This window comes from Pempheris klunzingeri, chromosome 5 (genome assembly GCF_042242105.1).
Source record: "Pempheris klunzingeri isolate RE-2024b chromosome 5, fPemKlu1.hap1, whole genome shotgun sequence".
Lineage (NCBI taxonomy): Eukaryota > Metazoa > Chordata > Actinopteri > Acropomatiformes > Pempheridae > Pempheris > Pempheris klunzingeri.
This window is the reverse complement of record NC_092016.1, coordinates 27,784,525-27,799,751: the sequence shown is the minus strand read 5'-3', so window position 1 is coordinate 27,799,751 and position 15,227 is coordinate 27,784,525. Positions and strand designations below refer to the sequence as shown.

The 15,227-nt window shown below is 41.7% G+C and overlaps 1 protein-coding gene across 4 annotated transcripts in view; it reads right to left on the bottom strand.

Annotated features, from left to right (window-relative positions):
• Nucleotides 1–3,641: 3,641 nt before the first annotated feature.
• The window catches only part of zc3h18 (zinc finger CCCH-type containing 18), a 38,268-nt gene continuing 26,682 nt past the window's right edge, over nt 3,642–15,227 (bottom strand). Inside the window, exons 14-20 of one of the 4 annotated variants that reach the window (XM_070830809.1) lie at nt 13,887–14,003; nt 12,310–12,515; nt 10,793–11,007; nt 9,756–9,855; nt 8,269–8,365; nt 4,824–4,942; nt 3,642–4,781 (exon numbers count right to left, since the gene is read on the bottom strand). In XM_070830809.1, the coding sequence (XP_070686910.1) occupies nt 4,672–4,781; nt 4,824–4,942; nt 8,269–8,365; nt 9,756–9,855; nt 10,793–11,007; nt 12,310–12,515; nt 13,887–14,003 (964 nt within the window). In that variant the 3' untranslated portion in view covers nt 3,642–4,671. Of the gene's footprint in view, nt 4,943–8,268; nt 8,366–9,755; nt 9,856–10,792; nt 11,008–12,309; nt 12,516–13,886; nt 14,004–15,227 lie in introns of all 4 variants that reach the window. The other 3 variants (XM_070830807.1, XM_070830808.1, XM_070830810.1) reach the window with 3 other exon arrangements.

Here is a 15,227-nt window from a genome sequence, read left to right as displayed (position 1 = left end):
AGGGATTCACTTTTCAATCTCTATCAATCAATCAATCAATCTTTATTTATATAGCACCAATTCACAACAGCGTTATCTCAAGACTCTTTCCATAAACTTCTTGTTTATTTCAGTGAACTTTGTAAAACACTGTGAGACAACTCTGTTGTGATATTGGGCTATACAAAATAAATTGAATTGAATTGAATTGAATAAAGAGCAGGTCTAGACCAAACTCTTTAATTAGAGAGAGACCCATTATATTATATTATATTATATTATATATAATCTGTTTGAATCCTCATCAACACCGTCATGAACTTTGGGTAACAACCAAAAGAACGAGATCATGGATACCCACGGCCAAAATGAATGTCCAGGACAGTGCAGTACACCCTCTGTTTTGAGTCCATCAGTTCAAAAAAGGAGAAACATTTGATTTTGATTGAAGTAAAAAGTAATTTGACAAAATATCTGACCAAACACTTGATGACAAGATTTCATAAAATGAACAAAAATACCTTAAATATATTGCTATGTGGTGGCTGTGGCTCAGAAAACCCAAAATATGTGAGTGTGAGTGAATGGTTACTAACCTCCTGATGGCACACTGACAGTCTCATCATTGTATGACTAGTGATTGTAGTGTAAAAACACTTGAGTGTGATCCCGTACAGAGAATCAGTCTCTGGTTGGGCCTGAGAAAAGTCCAAAAAAGGAGTAGTGTGACAGCATTGTTTTTTCTTCTTTCCTATCTGGGGGTCCTTTGGTGGAGCCTGACTCATTGCCCCTAGATTGGGAGCCACTGGACTACACCAAGTACCAGTGATCCATCCATCCATCTACTGTCTACACTGCTTAGCCTAGTGAGCTGGAGCCAATCCCAGCTGAGTCAGTCAGTCCCAGGGCAGACACATAGAGACAGAAGACCACTCACACCTACGGGGAATTTAGTGTCGCCAATTAACCTGATGAGACCACATCATCCCTGTCCTCCAGAACCTCCACTCTCCACCCAACAACAGATCCCATTAGAGACTGCACCGATCCCGCAAAAACATATCGAACCTCACCTCTTCAGAACCGAAGCTTTTAATGTGTATTTTTAACCTTTTGTAAAGTGTCTTTGAGTTCTGCCAATAAAATGTATAGCAGTTACACCAAAGAGCAATTTGTCCTCAAAAAAAAATCCTCACATGATTTCATGGGTGGCTCAGGGGGTCGTCCCTCAATCGGTGGTTCGATCCCCTGCTCCTATGAGTCAGCGTGTCGAAGTAAGACACTGAACCCCAAGTCACTCCTTCAGTGTGTGACTGTGTGTGAAAGAACAGTTCCTCCTGAAAGAACGATTCCTCCTGAATAAATAATGTGTGAGGATGGAATGTAGATGCCTAGAAATATACTAATACAGACCACTTACCATCAAAGTAACAGTTTGAGACTTGAAGAAGTAAAATTATCAAGTGTAAAAGGAAGATAAGCCTGCTTAGCAGAACTTTGTTTTTTGTTAATCATCTCACGACCCTACAAGATGCATCTTGTTGGTCATCCATCAGTTGGAAGCTTGGCAGTTCAGTCCCTGACTCCTATGAGTCAGCATGTCAAAGTGTCCTTGGGCAAGACACTGAAGCCCAACTTGCTCCTGAAGCAGCTTCAGTGTGTGAAAGAACAGTCTCCTCCAACTCAGATTCCTCCTGAATGAATGATGTGTGAATGAGGATGTGATGTAAAAGCGCTTTGAGTAGTTGAAATGACTAGAAAGGTGCTGTACAAATGAATTTAATATGGCAGTCTGACCCATGGATCGAGAACCATTGGATTTAATACTTAAATGTGTATAAAGTAATTACAATTAGTCATACCTCGAGAAGCTGCATCAGTATTAACAATCTAATAATGTCACATATCGATAATCAGAATCAGTCACACGGGCTGAGTCAGCAACGACAGGACCCTCAAGACAGTTTCAGTTCCAGATCAGGTCCAGTGTTCCAAATTTTCATGTCAAAGTTCATCAACGTTGAACTTCACAAACACACAGCATGAATTTACTGCACATTCCCAAAGAATCCGCTGACTGGGGGGGGGGGGGGGGGGGGCAAACCCTTTAGAAATGGTGGTATGACTGAGCCCTAGGTAGGTTAGCAATTAGCATCAGTAGATCTGTTGGTTTCTTTCCATACACACAGAGTTGTGACGCCTTACTTCCACCATCTCTCTAAAAAGGACCATTTTAGCTGTTAAATATCAGTGATGTTTACACATTTGCTTTTTGGTTTGCATCTCTAAGCCGGCATACTGCTGAGAACACTGTCCTCCAAACCCAAAGGATTCCTTTAAATATCATAAGTAACATTTCTTCATGTTAGAACAACTGTGTTCCCGCAGGTAAATATATCTTTCCGTGGAGGAATAGTGTGCTTGCTCTGATGGGGATGATTATTCAGTCATGTCCAAGTCATGGAAAACTAAGCAAATTACTGGTTCATATAAAATGTCACAGTTTAGAGGGAAAGGAATTCCTAAATGCAAAACACCTTGTGCATTTAGATTATACCTCACTTGCATGTTAATTTGTTCCTCCCTTCCACCAGTTGACAGACTGAAACATGACGTTTACTCGTCTCCCCCCTGGAATACAGCTTGACTACAGGAGATCCTCACGGAGGTCAAAGCTTGGCTACATTTCAGCAGAAATTACTACTCACTTGTGCTCAAGTGTGACAAATCAGATAATATATAAAAATATACAAATATTTGATCCAAAGTTGTCTTCTACAAAAGAAGAGGAAGGTCCACATTCACCTCTGCTTGGGAGGATAAGAACACCAGACTGTGCTGTTTGAGAAACACTCTTTCCTGGTCCTCAGCTGGCTGCTTCCTTAAATGATGTGTGGAGACTCCAGAATGCTTTTCAGTATGCTGATGTTAAACAGATAGAATATTCAACATGTTGCACATTAAAGCCTGTTGCACTTTTAGCAGATGAGGCTTATGAGTTATTAGTTTTGCAGGTGTATGGTCTTAAACCAAAGTGCTAAACAAACTCAAGTTTTGACAAGAACAGTACTAGATGAGAAGTCTGGGGATCAAAGTGATAATTCATCCTCCAAAGAACGTTAGTTCTGAACCAAATGTCATGACAATCCAATCAGTAGCTGTAAAGTGACTTGAGTAAAAACGCCACGACGGCCTAAAGGAAGTCTCGAAGGACCACCAAAGTCATGAGCGTTCATCCTCCGAGGACCATGAATGTCATTTTCAGTCTGGACTGAGTGACCGGTACCATGGCAGATGCTGCTAGCATGGCTGAAAATTACAAGATCAAATTTGAACTTGCTGTGGCCAAAGTGTGGCAACACTGACAAATCCAAAGGAAACTACTGCTGGGTGCTATTATGAAACCAGATGGTTGTAAAGTGGATGACATTTTATAATACTACCACGCTGCTGCAATGCTACGAAGGTTTGGACTGAACCATTCAAAGCTGGCACAAAGGACTGGTTCAACATATTACAGGGGTCTAAAAGAGCCCCTAGTCACACTGATTATTTATAGAATCCAAATTCTTTGTGCCAAACTGTACTGTCTGAATGCTTCCACAAACATGACATCAGTATTTAAACACCCACAACACCAGAGAAAAACAAGGCAACTGACCTCTTTATCAAAATAGTTTATTTAGAAGGCTTTTGTCAAAAGCAAGACATATCTTGTCTCTAAGTGTCCCCATTCCACCTCTCATACTCATCCAACTAAAAATGTAACACAAATAAAACATTGGTTTATCACTTGAGAAGAGCTAAGAAGAAAACAAAATGCTGTAGATTAAAAAAAAAGCAATACTTCACATCACTGTTGTCTATAATCATACACTTGAAAGAATCTGATGACTTACTATTATTGTACAAGGAGTGACATTGAACACTGCCCTAAAACACAGAATGCAGACGAGTCATTGGTTTAAGATGGGCCCGCTGAGAAAAAAGCTTGTGATTGCTTACAGGGGCTGAATACGAATAATCAAGAATTGTATTGATTTTTACAAATAAGCGTTGTGAAACCCTGGTTGTCAGAACCCTGTAGAGCTGACCCAGCACACATCGCTCCACACACAGGAAACTCAAGAAAAGATGTAAGAGAACAAGATGAGACAATGGGGCAGAGAAAGACAGAAAGTAGTAGATTCAATGTGTATAAATCTGTTATTCATCACATCGAATGAGGAAGATGCTTCCTTTTCACTGAAGGAACAGAGTGAGAAGCAAGGGATCGAGTGTACCTTACTACTCTTCTGTTTCTGTACTGTAAAGCCTACACACTCCATTCCTGAGACGTCCCTCCCTCACCAAATGCCTAAAGGTTTCCTCCTGTCTCTCACTGATGAGGTAAACTGCAGCTGAGACATTCAAAGGCTATTAAGGGGCGCTACAGTCGGGCATATGGGAGTGAACAACACTCTAGAATGGAGCAGAGCCAAACCTCCTCTGAGGGCAAACAAGCAGAAGATGGTTTTTGTAAGAGCCACTTCCTGTTCACTTACACAATAGCCATTATACATGAACCATACAACATTTTTATACGTCCATTGAAGGCAGGGGAAAAACACTCCATCAGTGTTTCTCTGGCTCACAAGGCCAACAGGCAGGCAGAGTGGCAGGCAGGCGAACAGGCGAGGAGCGGGCTTCTGTTTATTTGGTGGGGATCTTTGCACGTTTCCGGGCGATGGCGTCCTCCACGGCCTTCAGCTGCTTCAGCAGCTCCTCACGGCGGGACAGTGTGTTGCTGGATTTATTGGACCCTGAGCCAGAGCCAGAGCCAGAGCCAGAGCCAGAGCCAGAACCAGAGCCAGAGCCAGAGCCAGAGCCAGCCACTGAAGCGGAGCTTGGGGTGGCTGGCTTGCCCATTGGTGGAGCTGGGCCTTTCCCAGATGACTTCGGGGGTGGTGACAGAGGACGTTTTCTGAGGAAGAGGAGTGAGAGTTGGGGTCATACAAGCAGATAGCATGACAAAACTAAGCAGACAGCATGACGAGACTAAAAACAAAAAGAGAAAAGGACTTATTATAAACGCCATGAGGATCAAAATAAGATGTCAGATTTGGGTGCTTAAGTGTGAAAGGACCATTGTTCACACTAACTATTGTATTAACGGCATTTACATACCAAACAGGTGCTGATGATAATTTCATATGTAGCTTAAATTAGTCATTAACTGAAACAGAAAGAGCTGCAGGAGGCTTTAAGGTGGGGGAGGAACAGCCAAACTCTGCTACCAAGGTGAGGCTGTGGAAGACAGCTTGATGGCACAGGTCATCATGTTCAGACTGAGCACAGCAACAAGACACAAGGTGGTTACACGGTATCAGCAAGGTCTCTGCCAGGCAAAGATTTCAGAGCACACTGGGGTTTCAAGAGGTGCTGTTCAAGCTCTTTTGGAAAAGCACAAAGACACGGGTAAGGACCCAGGTACGGGGTGGCTGTGGTTCAGAGGTACAGCGGATCGTCCCTCCATCAGAAGGTTGGTGGTTTGATCCATGGCTTTTAAAAGGTTTAGAGTGTCCTTACCAAGACACTGAACCTTAACTTGCTCCTGAAGCAGAGCTTCAGTGTGCGAAAGAAAAGTCTCCTCCAACCTACTGATGGGTGAATGAGGATGTGAAGTAAAAGCACTTTAAGCCATACAGAGCGACTCAACTATGCACGACAACAGGAACTGGGGTGCAGAAAAACGGCAGCAGGTGCTCTGGACTGATGAGTCAAAATTTGCCTTCTGCTATAACCAAATATTTCAGTTTGTTCACCGACCCCCCCCCCCCCCCACCGACTGGGGAGCGGTACAATATTGAGTGCCACCAAGCAACAGTTAAGTATGGTGGAGGTTCTCTGCAAGTTTGGGGCTGCATTTCTGCAAATGGAGTTGGGGATTTGGTCAGGATCAATGGTGTCCTCAATGCTGACAAATACAGGCAGATACTAATCCCATCAGGAAGGCGTCTGATTGGCCCCAAATGTATTCTGCAGCAGGACAACGACCCAGCCAAAGTCATCAGGAACTGTCTTCAGCGTAAAGAAGAACAAGGATGTTCGCTCACTTGATAGAAATAAACAACTTCAATTTTATATTTCTGAAAGCATTCTTAGTTTACAGCATTTCTTCACACCTACCTAAAACGTGTACACACACACACACACACACACACGTATATTTTCTTATCTACATATTGAAGGACACTCACGTCATATGATTACATGGGACAAATAAACTTTCTTTGATATTACAAAGCCCTGTTTCATAATGGGGAACTTTTGCGAGAGCACATGAATATTATGACACGTGCAGCGATGGCATAATACTTACATTTGTGGTCAAAAGTTTACATACACTTGTAAAGAACATAATGTCATGGCTCTCTTGAGTTTCCAGTTATTTCTACAACTCTGATTGGAACAGATACTTCTTTGTCACAAAAAACATTCATGAAGTTTGGTTCTTTTATGACTTTATTATGGGTCAACTGAAAATGTGACCAAATCTGCTGGGTCAAAAATACACATACAGCAATGCTAATATTTGGTTACATGTCCCTTGGCCATTTTCACTTCAATTAGGCGCTTTTGGTAGCCATCCACAAGCTTCTCGCAAGCTTCTGGTTGAATCTTTGACCACTCCTCTTGACAGAATTGGTGCAGTTCAGTTAAATTTGTTGGCTTTCTGACATGGACTTGTTTCTTCAGCATTGTCCACATGTTCTCAATGGGGTTTAAGTCAGGACTTTGGGAAGGCCATTCTAAAACCTTAATTCTAGCCTGATTTAGCCATTCCATTACCACTTTTGATGTGTGTTTGGGGTCATTGTCCTGTTGGAACACCCAACTGCGCCCAAGACCCAACCTTCGGGCTGATGATTTTAGGTTATCTTGAAGAATTTGAAGGTAATCCTCCTTCTTCATTATCCCATTTACTCTCTGTAAAGCACCAGTTCCATTGGCAGCAAAACAGCCCCACAGCATAATACTACCACCACCGTGCTTGACGGTAGGCATGGTGTTCTTGGGGTTAAAGGCCTCACCTTTTCTCCACCAAACATATTGCTGGGCATTGTGGCCAAACAGCTCGATTTTTGTTTCGTCTGACCACAGAACTTTCCTCCAGAAGGTCTTATCTTTGTCCATGTGATCAGCAGCAAACTTCAGTCGAGCCTTAAGGTGCCGCTTTTGGAGCAAGGGCTTCCTTCTTGCACGGTAGCCTCTCAGTCCATGGCGATGCAAAACACGCTTGACTGTGGACACTGACACCTGTGTTCCACCAGCTTCTAATTCTTGGCAGATCTGCTTTTTGGTGGTTCTCGGTTGACTCTTCACCCTCCTGACCAATTTTCTCTCAGCAGCAGGTGATAGCTTGCATTTTCTTCCTGATCGTGGCAGTGACAAAACAGTGCCATGCACTTTATACTTACAAACAATTGTTTGCACTGTTGCTCTTGGGACCTGCAGCTGCTTTGAAATGGCTTTCCTGACTTGTTCAAGTCAATGATTCGCTTTTTCAGATCCGTGCGGAGCTCCTTTGACTTTCCCATTGTAGCGTTTGTGGGCGTTTGTATCCAATGAGCCCTATTTAAATGGCCTCAGAGAAGTCACCAGCTGTAGTCACTCATAATCACTCACAAGAAGTTAAGAAGGCCATGCTATGAAGCTCATTTCATTGACACAACTTTCTAAGTCACCAAAATTGCTAATTCATGTTGCTGTATGTGTATTTTTGACCCAGCAGATTTGGTCACATTTTCAGTTGATCCATAATAAAGTCATAAAAGAACCAAACTTCATGAATGTTTTTTGTGACAAAGAAGTATCTGTTCCAATCACTCTATCAGAGAAAAATCAGAATTGTAGAAATAACTGGAAACTCAAGAGAGCCATGACATTATGTTCTTTACAAGTGTATGTAAACTTTTGACCACAACTGTATGTGCTTCCACTTGTGTGGCATGTTCCTCATTTTGGACATGCAGTTGTGTTTAGGCAAACCACTCTGCTCTAAAACCCTGATGTGTTTGTCCTGAGTAACACGGCCACTGCTGGTGGTAAAAATGACGTGAGAAAGAAAAGCTGACTGAAGAATTTCCAGACTTCCAACTGAATGCCTTTTTTCATTTCTACTTTGGACAACTGTTGGTGTCTGATTAAGTGCTATAGGATAAATATCACTGTCCTCATCCTCAATATTGCACCAACCTGTCTCCCTGGGGGAGGGAGACAATATTGAAAACTGAATATTGTACCAACCTGTCTCCCTGGGGGGGCATGGGGCGGGGCCCTTGACCTCTGGGGCGATCCATACGAGGGGAGAGCGGGGGTCTGCCAGGTATCCTCTTATCACGGCCTGAAAAACACCAATTTCAGAGTTAGTGAGGCTGTTAAGAATGAATGGTTTTGATGTGTAGCTTCTGACTAAGAATAGTTCTTTAAAAGCATAAAAGCTGTCTCTTTTAAGAACACTTAAAGTTGTCATGAAATGTCTCAACTTTCACCTTGGGCTAGGTAAATTAGAATGTGAACTTGTGTCTTTGTAATAAAAATGAAGGACAGAATGGCATTATTATTCACAACAAACCTGTACATGTAAATGAGAAATAGAACAAGAAGTAATCTAACCACAGAGACCTTGGTGACGTGATTGTCTGATTCATATGTACAGCTCTTTGCGCCCCCCAATGAGTCACTTAATATTCAGTGTTTCCCCTACCATTATATTAGGGGGGCACCCCGCTCCTCCCCTTGAAGGTCAAGTTAATTTTATTTTCCATAAAGAGCCAGATCACAACAGAAGTCATTTACGGTTCCCTTTCCTATAGAATAGCTCTGTACCTTCTTCTTTTATTAAACAATCTAAATAGCTTTTACAATTCTCCTCTGCTCTCTGGATCGTGCACGGCGGAGTTCCACCCTGATGTGTGTGTGTTTTGCTGTTAAAGTTTGTTGCTAATCAAAGAAGTGTGTGTGGGAGCTTTCTCTTCTCTTGCCTATGGACATTATCTCCTACACACCTGTACACAAGAAACTGAAGGTGTGCATGAGCCTTTTAATATGAGTTTTAAGCAAAAATACACTGGTTTCAGCTTTTTCTATTGCTGCTTTTCTTAGGTTTCAATAGTATTATATTGTAGTATAGGGTATTTTAGAATGTGGACAGCTGGTTGGACAAAACAAGCAATGCCATCATTTCAGCTTTGCCCCTTTTTAAACTACTTGATGCCATTTTATCTATGATTGATTCATTTAAAAAAATAATCTACACATTAATTAATATAATTAAACTTAATAATAGTTAGTTTCAGCCCTACTTGCTAACATTTTCTGTGGACCATCTTATTGATCAATCCAATAGTCATTTCAACACAAATCTGGCATTAATTTTGCACCAAACAACATACAAAAATGACCAGAAATGGGATCTGTTATCAAAATGTTGAGGTTTACAAAGGTTTCTTGATCCAGAATATAATACTGACACTACTAACAATACTTATAAATGTGTGTTGGTGTGGAATCTGACCAAAATTTCACAATTAATTAAGGGGAAGACGTTCCTATATATATTGTATGCTGAAGGTATCATACAAACTGCACCACGTCCATCATGTCAGCGAAGGACTAGAGCAGTTACCTGATTCTTAAAAAAAGCCAAGCATCGTTCCCATACGTTGTTCTAGCTTTGTGAGGAAACCGCAAATGATGTGGACAGGAGCTGATGCTGTCAACATATTACTCACCTCTGTCTGGAGACATGGCCATTCTCTTGCTGAGTGGGGAGCCTGGCCTGTCTTTCTCTGAAGGTAGGTACCTCTTCCTGTTGCCCTTATCTCCTTGCTGCTGGAAAAGCGGCCAAATGATTTATTTCACATCCGAGTGCAAAAAAATCACTCTGGCAATAACAATTAGTGATTTGCAGTTAGATTTACCTGGTGCTTTTCAGAGGAAATACGTCTTCACACTGTTTCATGCAAGTATGGAACTAAGTGATGTAAAACCCTACTTCATACAAGTTCCCAGGGAGCATTAAAAAGAACCGTGTAACATTTTAGGAAATACACAAATTTGCTGTGGCACGATCGATATTCTCAGGGAGTTATGCTGAATACAAAGCTAGTGCACAGCTAGCCTTGTTGTCAGGAAGTATAGCATTACAATAGTGAGAGTTAGTAGCTGATGACTAAAACTTAAGTTTGATTCTTTTTAGCCTTCATATGTTTACATTTTGCCAAATTGGCACCATTAAAAGCACGCCAATAGACTATCAGAAGTTCCTGTACAGAGATCACTAGATTACTTTGATACTGAAAAAAACCTATGATGATTCTCAAGCAAGTTCTGTTATACAATGACTTTATAGATCTCAGTGGGTCAAAGTTTTCACATTTTGTAAAACTAAATATGCTGACGTTTGTCTAGTTAGCGTTCACTCAAAACAAGACTGTTTTACTGATGCTAGTCAGCTGTTCAGCTGTTACTGAGGATATAACTGGACATATCTGGGCTATTCCTTAGATTCAGGCAATCTGAGTGAGTTAATACTCACTGTGATTTATTGTATATTCATATATTACCTTGATCAGTGTTAAAGGGTCAGTTCATGACTTTAACAAAAAAAAGGTGCCAATGAATTTCTCTAGGAAGTTTCATGCCTCGAGCACATAAAATCAAAACCATCTGCAAGGCTTGGCACTACTAGACATAAGTGAGAAAAATGTTTTTTTTGACTTGGATGAACACACCTGAACAGAAAAATGGAAAGAGGAGTCATAGTAACCTTGTTGAGAAGGGTGAGTTTGATGTCTTTGTGGGAACCTGAACCTCCGTAGCTTCCCGGGGGACCCATGGTGCTGGGTGGGGGATGTACAGGGTGGGCACCCCTGCTAGCTGGTCCTGATCTGGGCATAGGGTTTCCTCCTCTAGGTGGGGCACCAGATGGGTCGAGCTTCCTGCGGTCGTCCCTGAAAGGTTCGTCTTTCTTTGATGGTCTCTCTGTGATGACGACAGGCAAACAAAGGAACTTGTACTCAGATAAAGCCTTGGCATTTTTATAAGTACAATTGTGGAAGTATGTGTCTTCAATACACAACTATGGTAGTTTTAATTTCATTTAAGCCAAGAAAAACCTAACGTTAATTGTGTGTCAAATCTCTTCCTGTCTTTTGATTTCTGTCAAGTTATTGTCAGTGAAACTCAAAGTTCCTCAAAGATATTCTATATTACAGGTACTCCAGTAGCGCAATGGCAATAATTGCTACAGTACCTTTCCTAGTAGGCATTTACTTTGAAACACCTACAGAAAACAAGTTTTATTGTCAATAGCTATACAATCACAGCAATCATAAAAAACCCTCTTGGGAAACTAGAAGTCACTAGAAGTAATTGGTAAATGAAACCAGTATGTTTGTTAAAAAGAGAAACAGTGAGTATCGGTGAGTATTACATGACTCCTGTTGCACCGATTGAATTAGTGCTAGGGAAATACACTTTGTGCTGAATTTACCATGAGCCATAAAGGGATACAGGTAATTTCACCCCCCTTAATACTTCTTTACCCAACCTTTATTGTACAGTTGCAGTCAAAATGATTTAACCCCCATTGCAAATGAGATGTATTGGCCAAAAAAAAGCATGTTGGCTCCAATATTCTTGAAGCCATATAGATAAGGCACAGACGTTTTGGAATTCTGTTCTCTGAAGCAGGACTTCAGAAAAAGTCCTTGAAGATACTAGAGTGGCCATCACAGTCACCTGACTTGAAACCTGACTTCAAAACCCAAAACTTTTTGAAAAAGGCAGTTACAGTACAAAACAAAAAACAAGAATATTAGAGAGCTGGAGGCCATTGCCCATGATGAACGTGCTAAGATTCCTCAGGAACGCTGTCAAAACTGGTATCTGGATATGCATCACGTTTGTGCCAGGTCAGAACAGCAACAGGGTGCTCTACTGAGTACTAAAGATGCTTGTCAAAAAGGGGTTGAATCATTTTGAGACAGCAGTAGTAATTAAAAGTAGCATATTGTGTTGAATTTGGAAAAAACACCTGTAATATCAGTTGTGTTGACCAATAACAATTGTTCATGTTTGAGTTTATTGAACTCAGCTGCAAGTTTGTAAATTTTGCCTATACACCTAATTTGCAATTGGGGTTGAATAGTTTTGAGTGCAACTGTATGCGGTGGCTATCATTTGACTTTCCAATTTCTTCAATACCAAGTTATTTGAGAATTTCTAGCTATGTTAACTGTTGTGTATCAACTATGTGCTGTAAGCTTTGTTGCCCTCACTAACCCCTGTTCTTGTCTCTGCCATGTGGAAGCCGGTCCCGCGGAGCCCCTCGATCCTTGCGGGGATGACTTGGTGTGGGTGAGCGGGAGCTGGCAGAGGACACTGGGCTGGCCAGGTCAGCATACATATCATCTGAGTCTGCGCTGCGCACCGAGCTGCTGCTGGATGACGCTGATGACACGGACGACACGCTGCTCACACTCAACGATCTGTGGCGAGAAACAAAAGTCTGACCATGAGCTGCTGATTGTCAGTCACACACAAACACCATGAATATCTATAACTATCTCAGCTGGAATTCCTGGAGGGTTTCCCAACAGAGACAGTACATGAAAGCAAGAGAGATGAAATCAGTTTAATCGCAATGACCCATCATATGTACATTTTAAATACCTTCATATTTTGGATATTTAGCTTACAGACTAACAAAATGACTGTAGAATGCTACAGATAAATAAGCTACAATTCTGAGAGTACCAAAACCTAATAGCAGCCAATTGTAATTGCCATCACTGTGAGGGTCACAATGCCCGTCCTTCACACAAGATCTAAGCTCTTTACAAGATTCATAAAATCAAACAAAAAGAGACATTCCCAGATGGAATGTTCCAAAAAGTGAAAATGGGGGCAGATGTTGAGATGACTTATTAGTTATATCATGTATATACTTTTTTTTTTCAAAAGTGTGATGTTACTGTAGATAAAAAAAAAAAAGCTCCTATTAATAAATAACATTATGAAAATAAATAAATGCCACCCCAGAGCTTTCCCTGGTAACATTTTGTGATCACAAAAAAAGGAAGGCTCCGTGATCAATCATCCAATCCACCTCTCCTGGGAAGCCTTTCCACCCTCGCCCCCAATTACAGAATTTAAGTTCACGGCACTAACTTAAGAAAATTAGCTTATAACTGATGTTTTCCAGGAAAAGGAAAGCAGTCGAGGTACATATATATATACATATAATATCAGGAGAGAGAAAATCATGTGGCCTACATTAAGTGGTTGCATATGTTACCTTTTCAGATCAGGGACTCTAAATCGTAGTTAGGAGACCACGTTTTAGGATATTCTAATGAACTTTTTAAACTGATTCGTATCTGCCAACTAGCTTATCACAGTCTCTAAAAAGTCTTTTTAAATGTTGGTTCTTCTCTCACATCCTGGGAGAGACTAGATTTTGTGAAATACACAGGTAAGACAGGAGCAGTTAAGCAGTAGGTGTACTAATCTAGCTTGTTAAAAAAGTTGTTATAACGGTCACTAAAAAATAAGAATATTAATTCATACAAATCTGAAGTGTTTGGTTACCTTGATAGACAGGGGGGCATGGATTGGACATGGGGTGGTAGAAAACAGGAGAACTTGGGGAGTGACAGATAGGAGAGAGAATTGAGGAGGCAAGGAGAGGAAAGTTTACAGGTAAAGGGAGCAGGAGTCGAGAGGGCAGAAGAAAGGTTGCAAACCTGTTGTTCCACAGGACACACAGCCAACAAAACGTAACACATGTTTGACAATCTCTTTAAAAGGAAGCTTCTGGCAAGCTGCTGTTCTGATGAGATGTTCAGGTAGGCAAGTACCTGGATTTTCTGGATCCTGAGCGAGAGCGTGACAAGGAGTTGGAGGAGGATCTGGATCTGGAGCTAGAACCAGTGTAACTGCTACCACTGCCGCTAACACTCCCACTTACAGTTCGCCTGGAAGAGACAGACACAGAACTGAGAGCACAGTGGGTAGTACTACCCACCTCCTTGTTCAGCAATTATCACACATATCAGCAAATTTCAAAAAAATAAAAAGGATAAGTGAGTAGTCAATAATAATAAATATGAGCTTTAGGTATTAACCCATAAGGTTTGTAAACCATTACATGCCCCATTCTCTCCTAACTTAAATGTCCAGTGCCCTCTGCATCACATCTCTTCTGTAGCCGGAGGGGGACGCCACTAGCTGCTTCTTAACAGTGCTCTACTTTGCAGGAGCCCTGACCAATCAGTACGAACCTCTATAACTTAGATTCCTCCTGTAAGAATGATGTGTGAATGGGTGAATGAGGATGTGATGTAAAGACGCTTTGAGTAGTCGAAATGACAAGAAAGGAGCTGTACAAATACAGACCATTTACCACTAAGGAAGCTTCAAGGATCACAGCCATATCTGAATCAGAACAGCAAAAAACATTTCAGCTTTACACCAGGTCGTTTTCAAGTCTGACACTATGGCATCCCCTTCAGACAAAACTGAAATAACTGACATATTGCACATTGTCCAGTGGAGCGCTTGGAGACAGAGAAAGAGACAGAGAGAGTAAGCCACTGCCTTCAACTGAGGCATAGTACAGCAGGAGAGGAGAAGGAGACTGCAGCATAAAACTGACTAGTAGAACATGTGCAACATTTAACTGCAGACATCAAGGACCTGAACCTCCTGAGGAAAAATATCCCGCTCTGTTCCTTTCTGTAGAGGGCATCTATATTCAGGGACCAGCCCAGTTTGTTGTTGAGGTGCAACAACAAATGCTGAATAAATGAATTGGGGGATTAGACCTGCGAAAGTCCATGACCATCTCCTTGGTCTTTAAGGTGTTCAGTAGGATGCCATCCTTCTCACGGCAGTCACTAAAGGTTCTCACTAAAGTCGCACAGGGTGAACTGGAACAGAGATAGAACCTGTGAAGTGCATGTGCTTTTCACCACCATCCTTGTCTGTTGTGAGGGACAGGGAGGGCCTAGGTGAGAGAGGAGATGCAGCCGCACTGTTGGGGCTGTGACAAAGTGGAGGAGATGGCGTGGTGGAAGGGGGGATGGGTGAGGCTGTGCCATCACGGGCACGGCAGACACTGGCTGCCGTGTCAAACCTATAGTACAGGGTTATTCAACTAAAATTCAGAAAGGTCCAGTCAGAGAAAATGTATTAAAGCA